The following is a 27,500-nucleotide window of genomic DNA, read 5'->3' as shown; positions in this document are numbered from 1 at the left end:
ACCATATTAGAGAGACATATTTCCCTCAGATTACACAGATCCACAAAGAATTCCATATATTATCTACCTCACTTGCTTTGGCAATGTTAACACAGAGAGAGAGAGAGAGAGAGAGAGGGAGAGAGAGAGAGAGAGAGAGAGAGGGAGAGAGGGAGAGAGAGAGAGAGAGAGGGAGAGAGAGAGAGAGAGAGAGAGAGATAGACAGAGAGAGATAGACAGAGAGAGAGAGAGAGAGAGAGAGAGAGAGAGAGAGATAGACAGAGAGAGATAGACAGAGAGAAAGAGAGAGAGAAAGAGAGAGAGAGAGAGTCTCCTTCCTCCCTCCACCCTGTCTCCTTCCTCCCCCCACCCTGTCTCCTTCCTCCCCCCACCCTGTCTACTTCATCACCCCCACCCTCTCTCCTTCCTCCCCCCACCCTGTCTCCTTCCTCCCCCCCATCCTGTCTCCTTCCTCCCCCCATCCTGTCTCCTTCCTCCCCCACCCTGTCTCCTTCATCACCCCCCACCCTGTCTCCTTCATCACCCCCCACCCTGTCTCCTTCCTCACCCCCACCCTGGCTCCTTCTCCCACACCCTGTCTCCTTCATCACCCCCCACCCTGTCTCCTTCCTCCCCCACCCTGTCTCCTTCATCACCCCCCACCCTGTCTCCTTCCTCCCCCCACCCTGTCTCCTTCCTCACCCCCCACCCTGTCTCCTTCATCACCCCCCACCCTGTCTCCTTCATCACCCCCCACCCTGTCTCCTTCCTCACCCCCACCCTGTCTCCTTCTCCCCCCACCCTGGCTCCTTCTCCCCCACCCTGTCTCCTTCATCACCCCCCACCCTGGCTCCTTCCTCCCCCACCCTGTCCCCCCCCCCCACCCTATCTCCTTCCTCCCCCCACCCTGTCTCCTCCCCCCCCCACCCTGTCTCCTTCTCCCCCCACCCTGTCTCCATCTCCCCCACCCTGTCTCCTTCTCCCCCCACCCTGTCTCCTTCTCCTTCACCCTGTCTCGTTCCTCCCCCACCCTGTCTCCTTCTCCCCCTACCCTGTCTCCTTCTCCCCCACCCTGTCTCCTTCTCCCCCCACCCTGTCTCCTTCTCCCCCACCCTGTCTCCTTCTCCCCCACCCTGTCTCCTTCTCCCCCACCCTGTCTCCTTCTCCTCCACCCTGTCTGATTCCCCCTCCAACCCCCTACTGACAGGCAATATGTCAGACAGGCACGTGTGGTGGGCTCTGGGGAGTGGCCCATGCCTCTCAGCTCTGTTAGTGAGACCTCTGGGTTAGACAGGTCTGGGCTTGTCTGTCTCACCATCCCACCAGCATTAACTGAGACTCTTACAGAAACAACCCTCTTGTCAGACTATGTTTGTGGATTCTTGTTGTCAGACCGCTGCTAAGGAGGAACGAAACACCTTACAAGCTCTGCTCATAAATGTTTGTGTGTGTGTGTGTGTGGGGGGGGCTTTTGAGTCGTTGCAAGATGAGAGGGTAATATGATGTCACAGCTCCAGCTTCGTCCTCCTTGTTCGGTCCTGTGAGAGACGTGTAGCTAGTACCAGCCGTGGTGTGTGTGTGTGTGTGTGTGTGTGTGCGTGCGTGTGTGTGTGCGTGCGTGCGTGCGTGCGTGTGTGTGTGTGCGTGCGTGTGTGTGTGTGTGTGTGTGAACCCTGCAGGGTCACAGCTGGTGAGGTAGTATATAAATATAAATAGAGTTAAGAGCTACAGATGACTCTCTGTTTGTTCTTTGATCCACTGATATTTCTGGCCTTCCTCCTCTCCTCTCCTCCCTGACCACCTTCCCTTCAGCCTGTCAACAACAGCCCCCCCCCCCCATCCCCTCCTCTGTTTTGTCTCTCTCTGTCCCCCCCCCCTCCCTCAACATACCCTCAAAACTCAAATAATCATCAGAGATTGGTCGTTATTTCGCATATCAACAAGCATGTCTAGAACATGATACTGGACCTCAGGCAAGAGCATATGCACTGTACGTGTCTCAATTCAATTCAAGGGGCTTTATTGGCACGGGAAACATGTGTTATCATTGCGAAAGCAAGTGAGGTAGATAATATATAAAAGTGAAATAAACAATAAATATTAACAGTAAACATTATACAAACAGAGGTTTCAAAACAATAAAGACATTACAAATGTCATATTATATATATGTATATATATACAGTGGTGTAAAAAAGTATTTAGTCAGCCACCAATTGTGCAAGTTCTCCCACTTAAAAAGATGAGAGAGGCCTGTAATTTTCGTCATAGGTACACTTCAACTATGACAGACAAAATGAGGAAAAAAAATCCAGAAAATCACATTGTAGGATTTTTAATGAATTTATTAAAAATTATGGTGGAAAACAAGTATTTAGTCAATAACAAAAGTTTATCTCAAAACTTTGTTATATACCCTTTGTTGGCAATGACAGAGGTCAAACGTTTTCTGTAAGTCTTCACAAGGTTTTCACACACTGTTGCTGGTATTTTGGCCATTTCCTCCATGCAGATCTTCTCTAGAGCAGTGATGTTTTGGGGCTGTTGCTGGGCAACACAGACTTTCAACTCCCTACAAAGATTTTCCATGGGGTTGAGATCTGGAGACTGGCTAGGCCACTTCAGGACCTTGAAATGCTTCTTACGAAGCCACTCCTTCGTTGCCCGGGCGGTGTGTTTGGGATCATTGTCATGCTGAAAGACCCAGCCACGTTTCATCTTCAATGCCCTTGCTAATGGAAGGAGGTTTTCACTCAAAATCTCACGATACATGGCCCCATTCATTCTTTCCTTTACACGGATCAGTCGTCCTGGTCCCTTTGCAGAAAAACAGCTCCAAAGCATGATGTTTCCACCCCCATGCTTCACAGTAGGTATGGTGTTCTTTGGATGCAACTCAGCATTCTTTGTCCTCCAAACACGACGAGTTGAGTTTTTACCAAAAAGTTATATTTTGGTTTCATCTGACCATATGACATTGTCCCAATCTTCTTCTGGGTCATCCAATTGCTCTCAAGCAAACTTCAGACGGGCCTGGTAATGTACTGGCTTAAACAGGGGGACACTGAAGGCAGTCTGGCACTGAAGGATTTGAGTCCCTGGCGGCGTAGTGTGTTACTGATGGTAGGCTTTGTTACTTTGGTCCCAGCTCTCTGCAGGTCATTCACTAGGTCCCCCCGTGTGGTTCTGGGATTTTTGCTCACCGTTCTTTTGATAATTTTGACCCCACTGGGTGAGATCTTGCGTGGAGCCCCAGATCGAGGGAGATTATCAGTGGCCTTGTATGTCTTCCATTTCCTAATAATTGCTCCCACAGTTGATTTCTTCAAACCAAGCTGCTTACCTACAGTGCCTTGCGAAAGTATTCGGCCCCCTTGAACTTTGCGACCTTGTGCCACATTTCAGGCTTCAAACATAAAGATATAAAACTGTATTTTTTTGTGAAGAATCAACAACAAGTGGGACACAATCATGAAGTGGAACGACATTTATTGGATATTTCAAACATTTTTAACAAATCAAAAACTGAAAAATTGGGCGTGCCAGAAATCGTGCTTGTTTGTAGGTGACCAAATATTTATTTTCCACCATAATTTGCAAATAAATTCATTAAAAATCCTACAATGTGATTTTCTGGACATTTTTTTCTCATTTTGTCTGTCAGAGTTGAAGTGTACCTATGATAACAATTACAGGCCTCTCTCATCTTTTTAAGTGGGAGAACCTGCACAATTGGTGGCTGACTAAATACTTTTTTTGCCCCACTGTATATTGTCTCACCATATAGAGACAAAACTACATGGACCTACTGTACGTGCCATTTGATCCTGAGTGTAGGTTATTTCCCTGACAACTGGAATCAGTTACAGAGATATTGAAAGTGGCATAGGGGGTAAAACACAACATAATGTAATCTATGTTTACTGGGAATACCATTAAAATTGGTAAGAAAATAACATAATTATTTAACCAGGTGCGGGGCCTTCGCCAGGGTTGCAATCTGAGCCCTGCACTCTTCAATATTTACATTAACGAATGGTCACTATTCTAGAAAAATCCTCAGCCCCTGGTGTTAGTCTCCACAGTTCAGAGGTTAATTGCCTACTCTTCGCAGATGACCTATGCCTGCTGTCACCCACAGCACATGGCCTACAGCAGAGCCTGGACCTGCTAGAGCAGTACTGCCAGACCTGGGCCCTGGCAGTAAACCCAAAAAAGATCCAGATCTCAGGGAATTAGACCAAAGATCTCAATTGGTACAAAAAATATAGAGTACTGCACACACTACAATTACTTAGGTTTAAAAATAAGCTGAACTGGACACCTTAATGAGGCAGTGAATGAGCTGAGAGAGAAAGCACGCAGGGCATTCTACGCCATTAAAAACAAATTCAAATTGAAATACCTCTTATAAACTAAAACTAATTGAATGTGTCATTGAACCAATTGCACTTCATGGCAGCGAGGTGTGGGGTTCACTTGCAAAACAAGGTTTCACCAAATGGGACAAACACCCCATTGAAACCCTGCACGCAGAGTTCTCTAAGATTCTCCTACATGTCCAGAGGAAAACTACAAACAATGCATGCAGGGTAGAATTAGGCCAATATCCACTAATAATAAAAACTAAAAAAAGAGAAATTAAGTTTTGGAAACATTTAAAATTCAGTGACCCCCTCTCATATCATTACCAAGCCCTACAATACCAAGAGCTGAGCAAAGAAAAGAGTCCCCTCATCCAGCTGGTCCTGGGGCTGAATTCACAAACCTGTTCTACTAACACACTGAAGCCTCAGTCCCCTCATCCAGCTGGTCCTGGGGCTGTGTTCACAAACCTGTTCTACTAACACACTGAAGCCTCAGTCCCCTCATCCAGCTGGTCCTGGGGCTGAGTTCACAAACCTGTCCTACTAACACACTGAAGCCTCAGTCCCCTCATCCAGCTGGTCCTGGGGCTGAGTTCACTAACCTGTTCTACTAACACACTGAAGCCTCAGGACCAGAACATCCAATCAATCAGATCAAAACAAATTACAACATAGTCAAAACAAAACTATATTGCTTATTGGGAAACACAAGAACAAAGCAAAATGCAGTGCTATCTGGCCCTAAACCGACAGTACACCGTGGCTAAGTATATGGCTCAGTGAGCACAGCCTTGCCATTGAGAAGGGTAGACACAGGAAAACCTGTCTCCCTGTAGAGGAAAGGCTGTGCAACCACTGCACAACAGCAGAACCTGGCTCCCTGTAGAGGAAAGGCTGTGCAACCACTGCAGAACAGCAGAACCTGAGACGGAGCTGCATTTCCTGACAAAATGTCAAAAATATAAAACAATTAGAGAGGGTCATTTCCCCAAATTTGAACATTTCAAAGACCTCTCGGATGAGAGAAGGCTACCCGTCCTGTTGGGGGGAGGACGCAGAGAGCTGTGGGTTGGCAGTGCACAACATTGCTGCCTGCCATAAGACGAGGGACAGTGTCTGACAGACCACGTGGGGAGGCCAGGTGGCCTGCTCTGCTGTTGTATGTGTTGTTGTTATTTGACCCTTGGTTATTATTTTTATATTTTGTTGTTTTTTGACCTTTGTGGTTATTATTGTTTCTGTTGTTATTTTGACCCTTGGTTATTATTGTTTCTGTTGTTATTTTGACCCTTGGTTATTATTGTTACTGTTGTCACGTTAGTAATTTGATTTGTATTATTTTAATATTGGCAATATGTACATTGTTACAAATTAAGCAAATTGAATTGGAGAAAGAGACAGAGAGAGAAAGAGAGAGAGACAGAGAGAGAGAGAGAGACAGAGAGAGAGAGAGAGAGAGAGAGACAGAGAGAGAGAGAGAGAGAGACAGAGAGAGAGAGAGAGAGAGATAGAGAGACAGAGAGAGAGAGAGAGAGAGAGAGAGAGAGACAGAGAGAGAGAGAGAGACAGAGAGAGAGAGAGAGAGAGAGAGAGAGACAGAGAGAGAGGGAGAGAGAGAGAGAGACAGAGAGAGAGAGAGACAGAGACAGAGACAGAGAGAGAGAGAGAGAGAGAGAGAGAGAGAGAGAGAGACAGAGAGAGAGAGAGAGAGAGAGATAGAGAGACAGAGAGAGAGAGAGAGAGATAGAGAGACAGAGAAGAGAGAGAGAGAGAGCCCTATTATAAATAATAGAAACAGTCCTGACCAAATACTGAACAAAAATGGAAAAGGGTTGAGTACATCTCTGTCGAGCCTTAGGCCTGTACATGCTTAATGGTAGAATCAGAGGGGACTCTTTAGGTCAGTTTACTTACTGCTCAGCTCTTGGGACAAGTGTAGTCGATTATGCCATCACTGACATTGACCCCTCCTCCATTAGTGCATTCACTGTCAGACCACAGACACCATTGTCAGATCACAGTCAGATCAACGTTTTTCTGAAGAAGATACCGGCAATATTCATTCAAAAAAACAGCCCAATAAACTTTACAACATAAACCAATCGTTCAGATGGGCTCCAAACAGTGCAGAGGCATTCATTGAAACATTGAACTCAAATGAAATGATGAACTCTATACAGTTTTTCAATGGTAAGGTGCCCAAACCAATGAGGTGGTTCTCAGTGGGACCCAAACATTACAACTGCATATTCCAAAAAGCAGCATTGAAAGCAAATTTGAGAAAACCAAAGCAATGCAACATCAGAAGCAAAAATCAAAATGTTTCTGACAAAATAGTTTTAATAGATGTTGAAACAAATAAAAATACCTAAGACAAATGTCAAACAAAAAACATAAGCAGCAAAACAACCCAGAGCTACGATATGAATACTTTGAAACTCTGAAACAGGTCTAAACAAACACTGAAATGCAAGAAATTCAATTATACCAACAAGACACTTGATGAAATTGAAAACGCAATTGACCGTCAAGGGACATGTGGAACAATTTAAGCACATCAAAGCCACAAGAATTAGCCATACAAGATGTAGGATCTAAAAAGCCCCTTGATAATCTATACAAAAACATCCCGCAAAAAGACTTACAACAGAACCAATTAGAAATTATAGAAAAATTGAACATCCTTGAATCAGTCATTAAAAACAACCAAACTAATTAGATTACCCAATAACCCAACAAGAACTAAATGAAAAGCTAAAATCTATTAAATCAAAAAAGGCTTGTGGTGTAGACAACATCAGAAATGAAATGCTGAAAAACAGCACACCTGAGTTGCAAAATGCTGTGCTTAAATTGTTCAACATGGTTTTAACTTCTGGCTGCTTCCCTGATGTCTGGAACCAGGGGCTGATCTCCCCTATCCACAAAAGTGAGAACAATAGAACCCCAATAATTACAGGGGAATTTGCAATAACATATTGGGAAAGATTTTCTGTAGGATTTTGAATTCAAGAATTCAAACCTTTCTCAAGAAAAAAATGTAATAAGTAAATGTCAAATTGGCTTTCTCCCTAACCATCGCACTACTGACCATATACACCTTACACACTAATTAATAAACACGTCCACCAAAAAAAAAGAGCATACTTGCTTGCTTTATTGACTTTAAAAAAGCATTTGATTTGGATTGGGCATAAAGGCTATTCTACAAAATTCTACAAAGTGGGCTTGGTGGTAAGGTGTATGACTTAATAAAATGTATGTACACAAAAAACAAGTGTGCAATAAAAATCAAAAACCAAAGAACAGAATTTTTTTCACAATGTCGAGGTGTGAGACAAGGCTGCAATTTGAGTCCAAATCTTTTCAACATTTATATCAATGAATTAGCAGACATGTTGGACCAATCTCCAGCCCCAGGACTCACACTATTTGACACAGAGGTGAAATACCTGCTATATGCTGATGACTTGGTACTTCTATCACCAACCAAAGAAGGTCTTCAACAAAACATTAATATTCTGGAGCAATATTGCCATAATTGGGCCCTGGCAGTAAATTTCCAAAAAACTAAAATCATGATTTTCCAAAAAAAACCCAGATGTCAGAAACACAAATGTAAATTCACCCTGAACAACACCTTAATTGAACACACAAAACATTACACCTACCTTGGTCTGACCATATCTGCATCGGGAAACTTTAATATGGCAGTGAAGGCACTCAAAGAAAAAGCCCGCAGAGCAATGTATGCAATGAATGAAATTATTCAAAATCAACATCCCAATTAGAATTTGGACTAAAATATTTGACAGTGTAATCCTACCAATAGCACTTTATGGAAGTGAGGTTTGGGGCCACTTCAATAAACTGGATTTTAAAATGTGGGACAAACATCCAATTGAAGCCCTACATGCAGAATTCTCTGGAAAATTCTACAAGTCCAGAGAAATACACCAACTAATGCATGTAGGGCAGAATTGGGCCGTTTTCCAGTAATAATGAAAATACAGAAAAGATCATTAAAATTTTGGCTACATCTAAATTCAAGTCCAAATTCGAGTCTGCAATTTAAAGCACTTCAAGCCCAAGAGCTGAGCCCAGAAACGAGCCCTCTCAGTCAGCTGGTGTTGGACCTCACCAATCAAGCTGACACCAGCACTGCTTCAAAAGAAAGAATTCCAATCACGAAATCATGAACCAATCAAAGGAATCATATTTACAATACTGGAAAAACGAAACAAAATCCCAAAGCCGACTAAATTGCTATCTGACCCTAAACAGAGAATATGAATTGGCTGATTATCTCTACTCTGTCAGAGATACGGAAGCAAGACAGATCCTTACCAAGTACAGGCTAAGTGACCACCGATTGGCAATAGAAACCGGCAGACATAAAAAGACATGGCTACCCAAAGAGGAGCGTGTATGTGGACTGCATGACAGGGGAGGTGAGGACAATGTCACTTTCTCCTTTACTGTGATAAATATTCCTCACAAAGAGATTCATTATTCACAGAAATGACTACATATATTCCAAATTTTTACAAATTGAACCCAAGGAAAAACTAAGAATACTCATGGGCGAAGGAGCAATGGCTCCTCTTGCAGCCAAATATGTATTTTCCTGCCATAGCCTGAGGGACACTGAATAATAACATCTCATAGTAAACAGTAACTTACTTATTATTACTATTATTGTTATTACTATAATTATTAATGTTTACTGTAGACTGTTACCATTTTATTGTTATTATTTTTGTATTTAATTTTGTATTATTATTTACTACCCATTTATATTATTATTTGCTATCATTTATAATTTTGTTACAATGTATATTGTATACATTGTTGCTTTGGCAATATGACACAATGTTTTTCATGCCAATAAAGCAGCTTGAATTTGAATTTGAATTTGAGAGAGAGAGAGACAGAGAGAGAGAGAGAGAGAGAGAGAGAGAGAGAGAGACAGAGAGAGAGAGAGAGAGAGAGATAGAGAGAGAGAGAGAGACAGAGAGAGAGAGAGAGAGAGAGAGAGAGAGAGAGAGAGACAGAGACAGAGACAGAGACAGAGAGAGGGAGATCATGTGGCGGAACTAAACGTAACAGGGTGGATGGTGATTTCCTGTCAGAGAGGAGAGGAAAGGAGAGGTTTGATGCAGCTGTCCGGGCAGACAGTGTCCACCCGTTATTCAGGGCAGGTGGGGCCCCACATTTTTGCATGTTATTTTGGCATTAATACGTGTCACATATCAGTTTGCAAACAATGTAAACAATACATATATAAATATATCATTGAGTTAATAAAGCCTGGTCTCTTTTTTTTGTTTTCTTGAGTAAAGCAGCTCCCGAAATGCAGGTGTTTCAACCTAGCTCAGTGCTTTCTGTGGTGGTGGTGCAAGCCAGCAGAAAATCCAGAGCCGTGATTGGCTCAGTGTTCTGTCACTCATGGGGACAGTACGTCACCGCCAAATGTAATGGTAGAGCTAGAAAATTAAAGCCCCTTTGGATTTACCATACATGCCATAGAGTTACATTAGAAGTGCCCATCCAAGAAGGCTCAAGGTCATTGGCCACAGATAAAATGACGTCAAATCACGTTATAAATACAGTAGCTTTGATTGGATGGATCATGTCAACATCATACTTTTAAAATCTTAGCTAGAAGTCATCATGAATCAAGTCGACAATCTATTAGCAAATCCTTTTCAATCCTATCATATGAAGAGAAATAACAAAGAGAAATTAGAGATAAAACGTACTGGTGCTCATCAGCAATATAATATAATATAGGATATAAACATTACACAAATTAAACAATGAGGGGTTTGGAAGGAGTCCGTGGCAAAGCAATAATTAGCTATTCAGTGGTGTGGCTGTGTGGTCCCAAGTCTAAGATTATTAAGGGTCCCTTAACCAATGTTAAAAATTATAAACATTCAACATTGCTGTCAATGAGGTCTGATTTGTGCCACGCTCAAAACAACTGTTATCTCGGGAACTGCAAAATCTGATTTTAGTGAGTTCAAGACAATAGAATAAAGACATTTCAAATTATTACATTATTAATTATATATGAATTATAATATTATGTCTATATATAGTGTTGTAATGATGTACAAATGCTTAAAGTACAAAAGGGAAAATAAATAAATAAATATGGGTTGAATTTACAATGGAGTTTGTTCTTCACTGGTTGAGTTTAGTTTATCAACATTGGATCTCTCTCTCTCTCTGTCTCTCTCTCTCTCTCACACTCTCTCTCTCTGTCTCTGTCTTTCTCTCTCTCTCTCTCTCTGTCCTCTCTCTGTCTCCGTCTTTCTCTCTATCTCTCTCTCTCTGTCTTTCTCTCTCTCTTTCTCTCTCTCTCTCTCTCTCTCTGTCTCTCTCTCTCTGTTTTTAAAAAGGATGATATCTATGCGCCTTAGGGTAGAATAAGAGTTTTATAAAATGATTAAAATTGTGGAGAATTTACAGGAGGTATAGGGGCTCAGGGGAGCTGTCTCTACAGCTGGAGAGGAGGGTTTGAATGGTTGGCAGTGATGTTATTGTGTGGAGGTTGTGGTGTCACACAACGCCATTTTATGGGGGGTTGTGGGGGTTTAAGTGTAATGAGGATGGCTCATTAAAATCTATTTTCTATTTTCTCTTTTCTCTCTCTCTGCCATTTCTAACAGTTGTCTGTCTGTCTGTCTGTCTGTCTGTCTGTCTGTCTGTCTGTCTGTCTGTCTGTCTGTCTGTCTGTCTGTCTGTCTGTCTGTCTGTCTGTCTGTCTGTCTGTCACTCTCTTGCTCCTGGCTCTTCTCTTGAAGTGGTGAACAGTGTTTTTCAGGAATGTTTGGCACCAGTTGAACAGTTGTGGCTGTTGGGAGTAAAAAGAATTCCCTATCCTTCACACACTGTTAAACTGGACTGGCATATATATATACTATTCACTATGTTCCACACACACACACACACACACACACACACACACAGAATTTATACAAACACCCACACACATACTTAGTCGTACCTTCCGGCATAACGAGATCTTGTTAATACCATGGCAACCGCGTTTACATTCCAAACGTTCCAGGTTTCATCATTGTGTGTGTGTGTGTGTGTGTGTGTGTGTGTGTGTGTGTGTGTGTGTGTGTGTGTGTGAAACATGTGTGTGTGCTGAAGTGTCAGACAGCACTGGGGAGTTGACCATCCTTCACAGCAGCTGCCAGTCTTCAGCTCAGGGGACGTGGGATACCATGACATCACTTAATCCCAGGGGAAAATCCACTCTGTTCCTCTCCCTCCCCTCCTCTCCTCTCTCTTTCACCCTCTCCTCTATTTCTCCCCCACCCCAAATCCCCCTCCCCTCTCTCTCTCCCCTCATCTCCTCTCTCTCTCTCCCCCTCTCCTCTCTCTCTCCCTCTCCCTCTCTCCTCTCTCTCTCTCCCCTCCTCTCCTCTCTCTCTCCCCCTCCTCTCCTCTCCCCCTCCCCGCTCTATCTCCCCTCCTCTCCCCTCTCTCTCCCCTCCTCTCCTCTCCCCCTCCTCTCCCCCCTCTCTCTCTCCCCCTCCTCTCCCTCTCCCCCTCCTCTCTCTCTCCCCCTCCTCTCTCTCTCCCCCTCCCCTTCTCTCCTCTCTCTCTCCCCCTCCTCTCCTCTCTCTCCCCCACCTCTCCTCTCTCTCTTCCCCTCCTCTCCTCTCTCTCTCTCCCACTCCCCTCCTCTCCTCTCTCTCTCCCCCTCATCTCCTCTCCCTCTCCCTCTCCACCTCCTCTCCTCTTCCCCTCCCCCTCATCTCCTCTCTTTCCCCCTCCCCTCTCTCTCTCCCTCCTCTCCCTCTCCCCCTCCTCTCTCTCTCCACCTCCCCTTCTCTCCTCTCTCTCCCCCGTCCTCTCCTCTCTCTCTCCCCTCCTCTCCCTCTCTCTCCCCTCCTCTCCCTCTCCCTCTCCCCCTCCCCTCCTCTCCTCTCTCTCTCCCCCTCATCTCCTCTCCCCCTCCTCTCCTCTTCCCCTCCCCCTCCTCTCCTCTCTTTCCCCCTCCCCTCTCTCGCGCCCCCTCCTCTCCCTCTCCCCCTCCTCTCTCTCTCTCTCTCCCCCTCCCCTTCTCTCCTCTCTCTCTCCCCCTCCTCTCCTCTCTCTCTCTCCCCCTCCTTTCCCCCCCTCTCTCTCCCCTCCTCTCCCTCTCCCCCTCCTCTCTCTCCCCCTCTCCTCTCTCTCTCCCCCTCCTTTCCCCCCCTCTCTCTCCCCCTCCTCTCCCTCTCCCCCTCCTCTCCCCCTCCCCTCTCTCTCTCTAAGGGTCTGAGTGGGTGAGTGGGTGTTAACACTAACGACTCTGTTGTGTTAGAGTCCGCCGGGTGGGTTCTGTCAAACCACACACACGCACGCCCAAGTCCCAGTAGTGCCAGAAAGCATTTGCCAGTGAACAGTGAACAGCTAACAGCCAGCCCTGACCACAGCAGACTAAACTACACCAGACCACCACATGTGATGTGTTAGTAACCCCCACCCCTTCTCTCCAGGGACGAGAAAGCAGGTCTCCATGAAACAGGACTAGCAGGCATTCCTGGAATGCTTTCAGGATGAACAGAAGGAAGAAAGGAGGAACGACTGACGGACATTTACTTTATACACCCGAGCCCTTGATCTGAATTAGTCAGGGTGTCCCACAGGCTCTGTGAAGGAGAGAGTTGTGGGTCCCACAGGCTCTGTGAAGGAGAGAGGTGTGTGTCCCACAGGCCCTATGAAGGAGAGAGGTGTGGGTCAGACAGGCTCTGTGAAGGAGAGAGGTGTGGGTCAGACAGGCTCTGTGAAGGAGAGAGGTGTGGGTCAGACAGGCTCTGTGAAGGAGAGAGGTGTGTGTCAGACAGGCTCTGTGAAGGAGAGAGGTGTGGGTCAGACAGGCTCTGTGAAGGAGAGAGGTGTGTGTCCCACAGAACCTATGAAGGAGAGAGGTGTGTGTCAGACAGGCCCTGTGAAGGAGAGAGGTGTGTGTCAGACAGGCCCTGTGAAGGAGAGAGGTGTGGGTCAGACAGGCTCTGTGAAGGAGAGAGGTGTGGGTCAGACAGGCCCTGTGAAGGAGAGAGGTGTGGGTCAGACAGGCCCTATGAAGGAGAGAGGTGTGGGTCAGACAGGCCCTATGAAGGAGAGAGGTGTGGGTCAGACAGGCCCTGTGAAGGAGAGAGGCGTGTGTCCGACAGGCACTGTGAAGGAGAGAGGTGTGGGTCAGACGGGCTCTGTGAAGGAGAGAGTTGTGGGTCTCACAGGCTCTGTGAAGGAGGGAGTTGTGTGTCAGACAGGCTCGGTGAAGGAGAGAGGTGTACGTTTTAACCTGTCCTGCATAGCTACCATTTAACCTGTCTTACAAAGCTACCATCTAACCTGTCCTACAAAGCTACAATTTAACCTGTCCTACAAAGCTACCATGTAACCTGTCCTACAAATCTACCATGTAACCTGTCTTACAAAGCTACCATCTAACCTGTCCTACAAAGCTATCATGTAACCTGTCCTACAAAGCTACCATGTAACCTGTCCTACAAAGCTACCATCTAACCTGTCCTACAAAGCTACCATGTAACCTGTCCTACAAAGCTACCATGTAACCTGTCTTACAAAGCTACCATGTAACCTGTCTTACAAATCTATGATCTAACCTGTCCTACAAAGCTAACATGTAATCTGTCCTACAAAGCTACCATCTAACCTGTCCTACAAAGCTACCATGTAACCTGTCCTACAAATCTACAATGTAACCTGTCTTACAAAGCTACCATCTAACATGTCCTACAAAGCTACCATCTAACCTGTCCTGCAAAGCTACCATGTAACCTGTCCAACAAAGCTACCATGTAACCTGTCTTACAAATCTACCATCTAACCTGTCCTACAAAGCTAACATGTAACCTGTCCTACAAAGCTACAATGTAACCTGTCCTACAAAGCTACCATGTAACCTGTCCCAAAAAGCTACCATTAACCTGTCACACATAGCTACCATTTAACCTGTCCCACAAAGCTACCATTTAACCTGTCTTAAAAGGTACCATGTAACCTGTCTTACAAAGCTACCATGTAACCTGTCCTACACATCTACCATTAATCTGTCCCATATAGCTACCATTTAACTTGTCCTACAAAGCTACCATCTGACCTGTCCTACAAAGATACCATTTAACATGTCCTACAAAGATACCATCTGACCTGTCCTACAAAGATACGGCAGGGTAGCCTAGTGGTTAGAGTGTTGGACTAGTAACCAAACCCCCGAGCTGACAAGGTACAAATCTGTCGTTCTGACACTGAACAGGCAGTTAACCCACCGTTCCTAGGCCGTCATTGAAAATAAGAATTTGTTCATAACTGACTTGTCTAGTTAAAATAAAATAAAAAATAAATCCTACTTAATGTCTGAGAAAATTTAGTAAAAAACCTTCACAACAGCTGAAAACAATCACTGAGGATGTAATAAGTAGACTATTTCTTAGAGACTGTCAACACAAAATCTTAAATGTGACATGTCCCAATTTACAGTATTTGTCTAGCTAGCTACAGTGCCTTGCAAAAGCAGTCACCCCCCTTGGTGTTTTTCCTATTTTGCATTACAACCTGTAATTTAAATGGATATTTATTTGTATTTCATTTAATGGACATACACAAAATATTCCAAATTGGTGAAGTGAAATTATATATATTTTTTTAAATGTCACATTTTTTAAAAACTGAACAGTGGTGCGTGTATTCACCCCTTTGCTATGAAGCCCCTAAATAAGATCTGGTGCAACTAATTACCTTCAGAAGTCGCATAATTAATTAAATAAAGTCTACATGTGTGCAATCTAAGTGTCACATGATCTCAGTTGTTCTGAAAGGCCCCAGAGTCTGCAACATCACCAAGCAAGCGTCACCACGAAGACCAAGGAGCTCTCCTAACAGGTCAGGGACAAAGTTGTGGAGAAGTACAGATCAGGGTTGGGTTATAAAAAAATATCAGAAACTTTGAACATCCCACAGACCACAGACCACCATTAAATCCATTATTAAAAAATGGAAAGAACATGGCACCAAAACAAACCTGCCAAGAGAGGGCCGCCCACCAAAAACTCACGGACCAGGCAAGGAGGGCATTAATCAGAGAGGCAACAAAGAGACCAAAGATAACCCTGAAAGAGCTACAAAGCTCTACAGCAGAGATTGGAGTATCTGTCCATAGGACCACTTTAAGCCGTACACTCCACAGACTTGGGTTTCACGGAAAATGGCCAGAATAAAGCCATTGCTTAAAGAAAAAAATAATCAAACACGTTTGGTGTTCACCAAAAGGCATGTATGAGACTCCCCAAACATATGGAAGAAGGTACTCCGGTTAGATGAGACTAAAGTTGAGCTTTTTGGCCATCAAGGAAAACGCTATGTCTGGCGCAAACCCAACACCTCTCATCACCACGAGAACCCCATCCCCATCATGCTGTGGGGATGTTTTTCATCAGTAGGGATTGGGAAACTGGTCAGAGTTTAAGGAATGATGGATGGTGCTAATTACAGGGTAATTATTGAGGGAAACCTGTTTCAGTATTCCAGAGATTTGAGACTGGGACAGAGGTTCACCTTCCAGCAGGACAATTACCCTAAGCATACTGTTAAAGCAACACTCGAGTGGATTAAGGGGAAACATTTAAATGTCTTGGAATGGCCTAGTCAAAGCCCAGACCTCAATCCAATTGAGAATCTGTGGTATGACTTTAAGATTGCTGTACACCAGCGGAACCCATCCAACTTGAAGGAGCTGGAGCAGTTTTGCCTTGAATAATGGGCAAAAATCCCAGTGGCTAGATGTGCGAAGCTTATAGAGACTTACCCCAAGAGACTTGTAGCTGTAATTGCTACAAAAGGTGGCTCTACAAAGTATTGACTTTGGGGAGGGGATGAATAGTTATGCACGCTCAAGTTTTCAATTTTTTTGTCTTATTTCCTGTTTGTTTCACAATAAAAAATATTTTGCATCTTCAAAGTAGTAGGCATGTGTGGTGTAAATCAAATGATACCAACCCCCCCCCCCCCCCCCCAAAAAAAAAAATATATATATTTTAATTCCAGGTTGTAAGGCAACAAAATAGGAAAAATGCCAAGGGGGGGTTAATACTTTCGCAAGCCACTGTACATCCCTAACTGGCAGAATATAATAATAATAATAGGTAATAATAATAGGTAATAATAATAGGTAATAATAATAGGTAATAATAATAGGTAATAATAATAGGTAATAATAATAGGTAATAATAATAGGTAATAATAATAGGTAATAATAATAATAGGTAATAATAATAATAGGTAATAATAATAGGTATTAATAATAGGTAATAATAATAGGTAATAATAATAGGTAATAATAATAGGTAATAATAATAGGTAATAATAATAGGTAATAATAATAGGTAATAATAATAGGTAATAATAATAGGTAATAATAATAGGTAATAATAATAGGTATTAATAATAGGTAATAATGATAGGTAATAATAATAGGTAATAATAATAGGTAATAATAGGCTTAATCCGTGTCTGGGAAACTGCTCCTAAAAGTATGTATAACCAACAGGTCTACCGACTGCCGCTGTGTCTTTCTAGTGGGTTTCCTTTGTCCCAATCTATTTGTGTAGTTAAACGTTTGGATCAACGTTGTGCCTTTATTCATATTGGACTCACCCGTTTTGAAGATCTCATAGCGCAGTGAAAAACCAGCTCCCTGGTGAGCGTAGTCAGAGACAAACTTGATGTGGAGCACGGGGCCGGAGGAGATGATGGCTGGAGGGGCGATGTTGCTGCAGTGTTTACCCAACAGATCTCCGTTCTCACTGTTTCCATCACGGATCTCTATGAAGTCATATCTGGGTAGAAACATGGACAACATGTTTGTTATTGGAAGTCCACGAAAACCAAGTAGAATACAGACAGAGGAGATATAGCTGGCCAACCCAGTGAGACAGATGAGATATAGACAGATGAGATATAGACAGATGAGATACAGACAGAGGAAATATAGCTGGCCAACCCAGTGAGACAGATGAGATATAGCTGGCCAACCCACTGAGACAGATGAGATATAGACAAAGGAGATATAGACAGATGAGATATAGACAGGTGAGATATAGACAGATGAGATATAGCTGGCCAACCCAGTGAGACAGATGAGATATAGACAGATGAGATATAGACAGATGAGATATAGACAGAGGAGATATAGACAGATGAGATATAGACAGATGAGATATAGATAGAGGAGATATAGACAGAGGAAATATAGCTGGCCAACCCAGTGAGACAGATGAGATATAGACAGATGAGATATAGACATATGAGATATAGACAGAAGAGATATAGACAGAGGAGACATAGACAGATGAGATATAGACAGATGAGATATAGACAGAGGAGATATAGACAGAGGAAATATAGCTGGCCAACCCAGTGAGACAGATGAGATATAGACAGATGAGATATAGACAGATGAGATATAGACAGAGGAGATATAGACAGAGGAGATATAGACAGATGAGATATAGACAGATGAGATATAGACAGATGAGATATAGACAGAGGAGATATAGACAGAGGAAATATAGCTGGCCAACCCAGTGAGACAGATGAGATATAGACAGATGAGATATAGACAGATGATAAATAGACAGATGAGATATAGACAGAGGAGATATAGACAGATGAGATATAGACAGATGAGATATAGACAGAGGAGATACAGTATAGACAGAGGAAATATAGCTGGCCAACCCAGTGAGACAGATGAGATATAGACAGATGAGATATAGACAGATGGGATATAGACAGAGGAGATATAGACAGATGAGATATAGACAGAGGAGATATAGACAGATGAGATATAGACAGATGAGATATAGACAGAGGAGATATAGACAGAGGAGATATAGACAGATGAGATATAGACAGATGAGATATAGCTGGCCAACCCAGTAAAACAGATGAGATATAGACAGATGAGATATAGCTGGGCAACCCAGTAAAACAGATGAGATATAGACAGATGAGATATAGACAGATGAGATATAGACAGATGAGATATAGACAGATGAGATATAGACAGATGAGATATAGCTGGGCAACCCAGTAAAACAGATATAGTGCACTACTTTTGATCACCCTAATCCCTATATAGTGCACTACTTTTGATCACCCTAATCCCTAAATAGTGCACTACTTTGATCCAGATTAGTGCACCACATAGGGAATTGAGTCCCATTCAGATGTAGCCTGAAGTGTATAATTCCAGCTCGTGTCCTAATGGTCAGTTTCTCTGGTCTTTGACTGTCAGCTGACCTCTGTTCTCTCACCCAAACTCAGATTCCTATTGGTCAGTTTCTAAAACCTTAAGCAACAAGACCAAACCCACCTGCCTCTCCAAAATAAACCTTTATAACTGAGGACACGTGATAACAGAGTTAGGGTCTGGGATAGAGGCCATTGTCTTTCGACTGGTGGATCACTTCTATAAAACACTAGTCCTTCAATCTAACGATCAGAGCAGAGGAAAGGTGCTCTATCTAAATTAAGACAATGAAAGAAAGACTGCAACCTCAGGCCCTGCAGGTACCTCCATTGTAATATAGACACAGTGCAGTATAGTAGGGTTGTGGCTATATCCCTCGATCTACCAATCAGTGCAGACGACAATTAGAGAAAGACTGATAAGAGCAACTCCAGACCGTTAGGCCTTGATGTCTTTTCATTTTAATATAAAATGTAGGGTAATTAATTTAAAAACCAGCCCTCCAGATTCCTGCTGGATTACAGGTGGATTACTGCTGGATTACAGGTGGATTACTTCCAGATTACTGCTGGATTACTGCTGGATTACAGGTGGATTACAGGTCGATTACTGCTGGATTACTTCCGGATTACTGCTGGATTACAGGTGGATTACAGGTCGATTACTGCTGGATTACTGCTGGATTACTGCTGGATTACAGGTGGATTACTACTGGATTACAAGTGGATTACTGCTGGATTACTTCGGGATTACTGCTGAATTACTGGTGGATTACAGGTGGATTACTGCTGGATTACAGGTGGATTACAGGTCGATTACTGCTGGATTACTGCTGGATTACTGCTGGATTACAGGTGGATTACTACTGGATTACAAGTGGATTACTGCTGGATTACTTCGGGATTACTGCTGAATTACTGGTGGATTACAGGTGGATTACAGGTGGATTACTGCTGGATTACTGCTGGATTACTGCTGGATTACAGGTGGATTACTACTGGATTACAAGTGGATTACTGCTGGATTACTTCTGGATTACTGCTGAATTACTGGTGGATTACTGCTGGATTACAGGTGGATTACTGCTGGATTATAGGTGGATTACTGCTGGATTACAGGTGGATTACTGCTGGATTACAGCTAGATTACAGCTGGATTACTGCTGGATTACTGCTGGATTACTGCTGGATTACTGCTGGATTACAGGTGGATTACAGGTCAATAACTGCTGGATTACTTCCGGATTACTGCTGGATTACTTCTGGATTACTGCTGGATTACTGCTGGATTACAGGTGGATTACTGCTGGATTACAAGTGGATTACTGCTGGATTACTGGTGAATTACTAGTGGATCTGGTAGGGTTTATGTAGATATCTGGTCACCTGGAGAGGAATAGAGAGGGAGCAGGCGTTCTGTTGAACTAGCTCTGTGTGTGTGTGTGTATTACTATATCACTATATTAATATATTGCTAAATTGCTGTATCATTACATTACTATATTATTATATTATTATATTACAACATTAGTATATTATATTATTATATTACTATATTATTATATTACTATATTATTATATTACTATATTATTATATTATTATATTATTATATTACTATATTATTATATTACTATATTATTATATTATTATATTACTATATTATTATATTATTATATTATTATATTATTATATTACTATATTATTATATTATTATATTACTATATTATTATATTACTATATTATTATATTATTATATTACTATATTACTATATTATTATATTATTATATTACTATATAATTATATTATTATATTACTATATTATTATATTACTATATTATTATATTACTATATTATTATATTATTATGTTACTATATTATTATATTATTATATTACTATATTATTATATTATTATATTACTATATTATTATATTACTATATTATTATATTATTATATTATTATATTACTATATTATTATATTATTATTATATTATTATATTATTATTATATTATTATATTATTATTATATTATTATATTATTATATTATTATATTACTATATTATTATATTATTATATTACTATATTATTATATTACTATATTACTATATTATTATATTATTATATTACTATATTATTATATTACTATATTATTATATTATTATATTACTATATTATTATATTACTATATTACTATATTATTATATTATTATATTATTATATTATTATATTACTATATTATTATATTACTATATTACTATATTATTATATTACTATATTACTATATTATTATATTACTATATTACTATATTATTATATTACTATATTACTATATTATTATATTATTATATTATTATATTACTATATTACTATATTATTATATTATTATATTATTATATTATTATATTACTATATTACTATATTATTATATTATTATATTATTATATTACTATATTACTATATTATTATATTACTATATTATTATATTACTATATTATTATATTACTATATTACTATATTATTATATTATTATATTACTATATTATTATATTACTATATTATTATATTATTATATTACTATATTATTATATTATTATATTACTATATTATTATATTACTATATTATTATATTACTATATTACTATATTACTATATTATTATATTACTATATTATTATATTATTATATTATTATATTATTATATTACTATATTATTATATTACTATATTATTATATTATTATATTACTATATTATTATATTACTATATTATTATATTATTATATTATTATATTACTATATTATTATATTATTATATTATTATATTATTATATTACTATATTATTATATTATTATATTATTATATTACTATATTATTATATTATTATATTATTATATTACTATATTATTATATTATTATATTATTATATTACTATATTACTATATTATTATATTATTATATTATATTATTATTATATTATTATATTATTATATTACTATATTATTATATTATTATATTATTATATTACTATATTACTATATTACTATATTACTATATTATTATATTACTATATTATTATATTACTATATTACTATATTACTATATTATTATATTACTATATTATTATATTACTATATTATTATATTATTATATTACTATATTATTATATTATTATATTACTATATTATTATATTATTATATTATTATATTATTATATTACTATATTATTATATTATTATATTATTATATTATATTATTATATTATATTATTATATTATATTATTATATTACTATATTATTATATTATTATATTACTATATTATTATATTATTATATTATTATATTATTATATTATATTATTATATTATATTATTATATTACTATATTATTATATTATTATATTATTATATTATTATATTACTATATTATTATATTATTATATTATATTATTATATTATATTATTATATTACTATATTATTATATTATTATATTATTATATTATTATATTACTATATTATTATATGATTATATTACTATATTATTATATTATTATATTATATTATTATATTATATTATTATATTACTATATTATTATATTATTATATTACTATATTATTATATTATTATATTACTATATTACTATATTACTATATTATTATATTATTATATTACTATATTATTATATTATTATATTACTATATTATTATATTATTATATTATTATATTACTATATTACTATATTATTATATTATTATATTATATTATTATATTATATTATTATATTACTATATTATTATATTATTATATTATTATATTATATTATTATTATATTATTATATTATTATATTACTATATTATTATATTATTATATTATTATATTATTATTAAAGTGGGTGGGGTTATATCCTTCCTGTTTGGCCCTGTCCGGGGGTGTCCTCGGAGTGGGCCACAGTGTCTCCTGACCCCTCCTGTCTCAGCCTCCAGTATTTATGCTGCAGTAGTTTGTGTCGGGGGGCTAGGGTCAGTTTGTTATATCTGGAGTACTTCTCCTGTCCTATTCGGTGTCCTGTGTGAATCTAAGTGTGCGTTCTCTAATTCTCTCCTTCTCTCTTTCTCTCTCTCGGAGGACCTGAGCCCTAGGACCATGCCCCAGGACTACCTGACATGATGACTCCTTGCTGTCCCCAGTCCACCTGGCTGTGCTGCTGCTCCAGTTTCAACTGTTCTGCCTTATTATTATTCGACCATGCTGATCATTTATGAACATTTGAACATCTTGGCCATGTTCTGTTATAATCTCCACCCGGCACAGCCAGAAGAGGACTGGCCATCCCACATATGCTCTCTCTAATTCTCTCTTTCTTTCTCTCTCTCGGAGGACCTGAGCCCTAGGACCATGCCCCAGGAATACCTGACATGATGACTCCTTGCTGTCCCCAGTCCACCTGACTGTGCTGCTGCTCCAGTTTAAACTATTCTGCCTTATTATTATTCGACCATGCTGGTCATTTATGAACATTTGAACATCTTGACCATGTTTTGTTATAATCTCCACCCGGCACAGCCAGAAGAGGACTGGCCACCCCACATAGCCTGGTTCCTCTCTAGGTTTCTTCCTAGGTTTTGGCCTTTCTAGGGAGTTTTTCCTAGCCACCGTGCTTCTTCACCTGCATTGCTTGCTGTTTGGGGTTTTAGGCTGGGTTTCTGTACAGCACTTTGAGATATCAGCTGATGTACGAAGGGCTATATAAAATAAATTTGATTGATTGATTGATTGATTTGATATTACTATATTACTATATTACTATATTATTATATTATTATATTACTATATTATTATATTATTATATTACTATATTATTATATTATTATATTATTATATTATTATATTATTATATTATTATATTATTATATTATTATATTACTATATCATTATATTATTATATTATTATATTACTATATTATTATATTACTATATTACTATATTATTATATTATTATATTATTATATTACTATATTATTATATTATTATATAATTATATTACTATATTATTATATTATTATATTATTATATTACTATATTATTATATTATTATATTACTATATTATTATATTATTATATTATTATATTACTATATTATTATATTATTATATTATTATATTACTATATTATTATATTACTATATTATTATATTACTATATTACTATATTATTATATTATTATATTATTATATTACTATATTATTATATTATTATATTACTATATTACTATATTATTATATTACTATATTATTATATTACTATATTATTATATTACTATATTACTATATTATTATATTATTATATTACTATATTATTATATTACTATATTACTATATTATTATATTATTATATTATTATATTATTATATTACTATATTATTATATTACTATATTATTATATTATTATATTACTATATTACTATATTATTATTTTATTATATTATTATATTATTATATTATTATATTATTATATTATATTATTATATTACTATATTACAATATTATTATATTACTATATTATTATATTATTATATTATTATATTATTATATTATATTATTATATTACTATATTACTATATTATTATATTACTATATTATTATATTATTATATTATTATATTATTATATTATTATATTATATTATTATATTACTATATTATTATATTATTATATTACTATATTACTATATTATTATATTATTATATTACTATATTATTATATTACTATATTACTATATTATTATATTATTATATTACTATATTATTATATTATTATATTATATTATTATATTACTATATTATTATATTATTATATTACTATATTACTATATTATTATATTATTATATTACTATATTATTATATTACTATATTACTATATTATTATATTATTATATTACTATATTATTATATTATTATATTATTATATTATTATATTATTATATTACTATATTACTATATTATTATATTACTATATTATTATATTATTATATTATTATATTACTATATTATTATATTATTATATTATTATATTACTATATTACTATATTATTATATTATTATATTACTATATTACTATATTATTATATTATTATATTACTATATTATTATATTATTATATTATTATATTATTATATTATTATATTACTATATTACTATATTATTATATTACTATATTATTATATTATTATATCACTACATTACAATATTACTATAATACTATATGACTATATTTGTAATAATAATCCAGTAGAAGCTGAAGTACAGATAATGTAGTACTGAGTCATGCTGACTGCTCTGTGCCCTGTGTTATAGACCATAGAAAGGTGTTGTACTTGGGAGAATCTTTACTGTTGCCGGTGGAGGCTAGCCAGGATTTAGCCTGCAGCTCTATCCACGGACAGGGGGGACATTAAGGGGAGGGAGAGGTAAACAAGTCCCCTAACATGGTGTGTACTACTAGGGAGTGTGTTGTACTAGGGAGAACCAGCATGTAGCTTGCAGCTCTATCCACTGACGGTGGGGGAGGGGGAACATGCAGGGGAGGGAAAGAGGTAAACAAGTCTGCTAACACCAACTCACCTCCCTCATGCATTGTGTCAGCGACAGCGTGTGAACTGACAACGCCGTGACAACGTGGTTGAGGGTTGTTCTCACAAAGCCTTTCTATGGTTCTGTTCTTCCATTCCTCTTCTAGCTTTAAAATGGACATGTCAGTTACTGCTTTGGCCAGGATAAAGATGTGACAGATTTATTATGTATCTCTCTCTCTCTCTCTCTCTCTCTCTCTCTCTCTCTCTCTCTCTCTCTCTCTCTCTCTCTCCTCTCTGTAACAGACTAAACTGCTGTGGGGCACATAACTGGTGGCACTGTGTCAGGTAGATGAGTGCGTGGGGGTGGAGGAGAGAACCTGACACTGCTCTCAACCCCCCCTCTGACAGACACAGACAGGTGTCCTCCCTCCCTTCTTCCCCCTTCCCCCTCTTCCTCCTCACCCCTTCCTCCACTCTGAACCAGGCCTGATTCCTCTCTACTCAGTAGCCTACAGGTAGAAGCAGAGGCAATGAGAGAGACAAGGCAAGGTAGAGGCAGTGAGAGAGACAAGGCAAGGTAGAGGCAAAGGCAGTGAGAGAGACAAGGCAAGGTAGAGGCAGAGGTAGTGAGAGAGGCAAGGTAGATGCAGAGGTAGTGAGAGAGGCAAGGTAGAGGCAGAGGTAGTGAGAGAGACAAGGTAGAGGGAGAGGTAGTGAAAGAAACGAGGCAAGGTAGAGGCAGAGGTAGAGGCAGAGAGAGAGACAAAGTAGAGGTAGAGACAGTTGTAGAGGCAGAGAGAGAGACAAAGTAGAGGTAGAGACAGTGAGAGAGACAAGGTAGAGGCAGAGGCAGAGAGAGAGACAAAGTAGAGGTAGAGGGAGTGAGAGAGACGAGGTAGAGGTAGACGAGGTAGAGGTAGAGGCAGAGAGAGACGAGGTAGAGGTAGAGGCAGAGAGAGAGATGAGGTAGAGGCAGTGAGAGAGACGAGGTAGAGGCAGAGAGAGAGACGAGGTAGAGACGAGGTAGAGGCAGAGGCAGAGAGAGAGACAAAGTAGAGGTAGAGGTAGAGAGAGACGAGGTAGAGGTAGAGGCAGAGAGAGAGACAAAATAGAGGTAGAGGCAGTGAGAGAGACGAGGTAGAGGCAGAGTGAGAGACGAGGTAGAGGTAGAGGCAGAGAGAGAGACAAAATAGAGGTAGAGGCAGTGAGAGAGACGAGGTAGAGGCAGAGGCAGAGAGAGAGACGAGGTAGAGGTAGAGAGAGACGAGGTAGAGGTAGAGGCAGAGAGAGAGACGAGGTAGAGGCAGTGAGAGAGACGAGGTAGAGGTAGAGGCAGAGAGAGAGAGACAAAATAGAGGTAGAGGCAGTGAGAGAGACGAGGTAGAGGCAGAGTGAGAGACAGCTCTATGAAGGCCTGCCTAAGTATATTTAGACTGGAGAACACCAGCGAGCGTTTGAGGTTGAATCCTCTTATTTCTCTGGTCTCCGAATCTCAGTCGTGGAGACAGATCCGACAGGGCTCTTTCGACATGATCACAATGTCTCTCTCTTTGTTGCTGGGAAGTCTTGCAGCAGCAGCCGCACTGAGGCAGCGAGAGATCTCTCACGACAACCCAAATAGCACCCTATTCCCTATATAGTGCACTACTTTTCAAAAGAGCCCTTAGTGCACTGCATAGGGAATAGGGTGGCATTTGGGTTCTTCAAGTCGTTCAGGAGAGCTGCAGGCGGCATCGGGGCGGATTCTGATTCTACCCCCTCTCCAATTAGTTCTGACATTAACCACGGTGACAATGATAGCCTTCTTTCTCTCCGAGCTGGCTGGGAGACATGCTGTGTGTGTGTGTGTGTGTGTGTGTGTGTGTGTGTGTGTGTGTGTGTGTGTGTGTGTGTATAGTTGAAGTCGGAAGTTTACATACACCTTAGCCAAATACATTTAAATACAGTTTTTTCACAATTCCTGAAATGTAATCCTAGTATAAATTCCCTGTTTTAGGTCAGTTAGGATCACCACTTTCTTTTAAGAATGTAAAATGTCAGAATAATTGCAGAGAATAATTTATTTCAGCTTGTATTTCTTTCATCACATTCCCAGTGGGTCAGAAGTTAACATACACTCAATTAGTATTTGGTAGCATTGCCTTTGGGTCAAATGTTTCGGGTATGTAACGATTCTCTTCTTGTGAAGTAGAGGCGGACCAAAACGCAGCGTGGTGGTTGTTCATTGTATTTTATTGACGACACTATACATGAACAAACTAACAAAAAAAAACAAGAAACGTGAGAACTCAAAACAGCCCTGTCTG

At 38.6% G+C, this 27,500-nt stretch overlaps 1 protein-coding gene across 1 annotated transcript in view; it reads right to left on the bottom strand.

The window, feature by feature from the left end:
* The window catches only part of LOC110519289 (neuropilin-2), a 187,742-nt gene that overhangs the window by 112,394 nt on the left and 47,848 nt on the right, over positions 1 to 27,500 (bottom strand). The window contains 1 exon segment of the mRNA XM_090215093.1: positions 17,031 to 17,212. Coding sequence (XP_090071219.1) covers positions 17,031 to 17,212 — 182 coding nt within the window.

This window comes from Oncorhynchus mykiss, chromosome 22, assembly GCF_057628025.1.
Source record: "Oncorhynchus mykiss isolate SJ-2025 chromosome 22, ASM5762802v1, whole genome shotgun sequence".
Lineage (NCBI taxonomy): Eukaryota > Metazoa > Chordata > Actinopteri > Salmoniformes > Salmonidae > Oncorhynchus > Oncorhynchus mykiss.
This window is presented reverse-complemented; position numbering and strand designations above follow the sequence as displayed.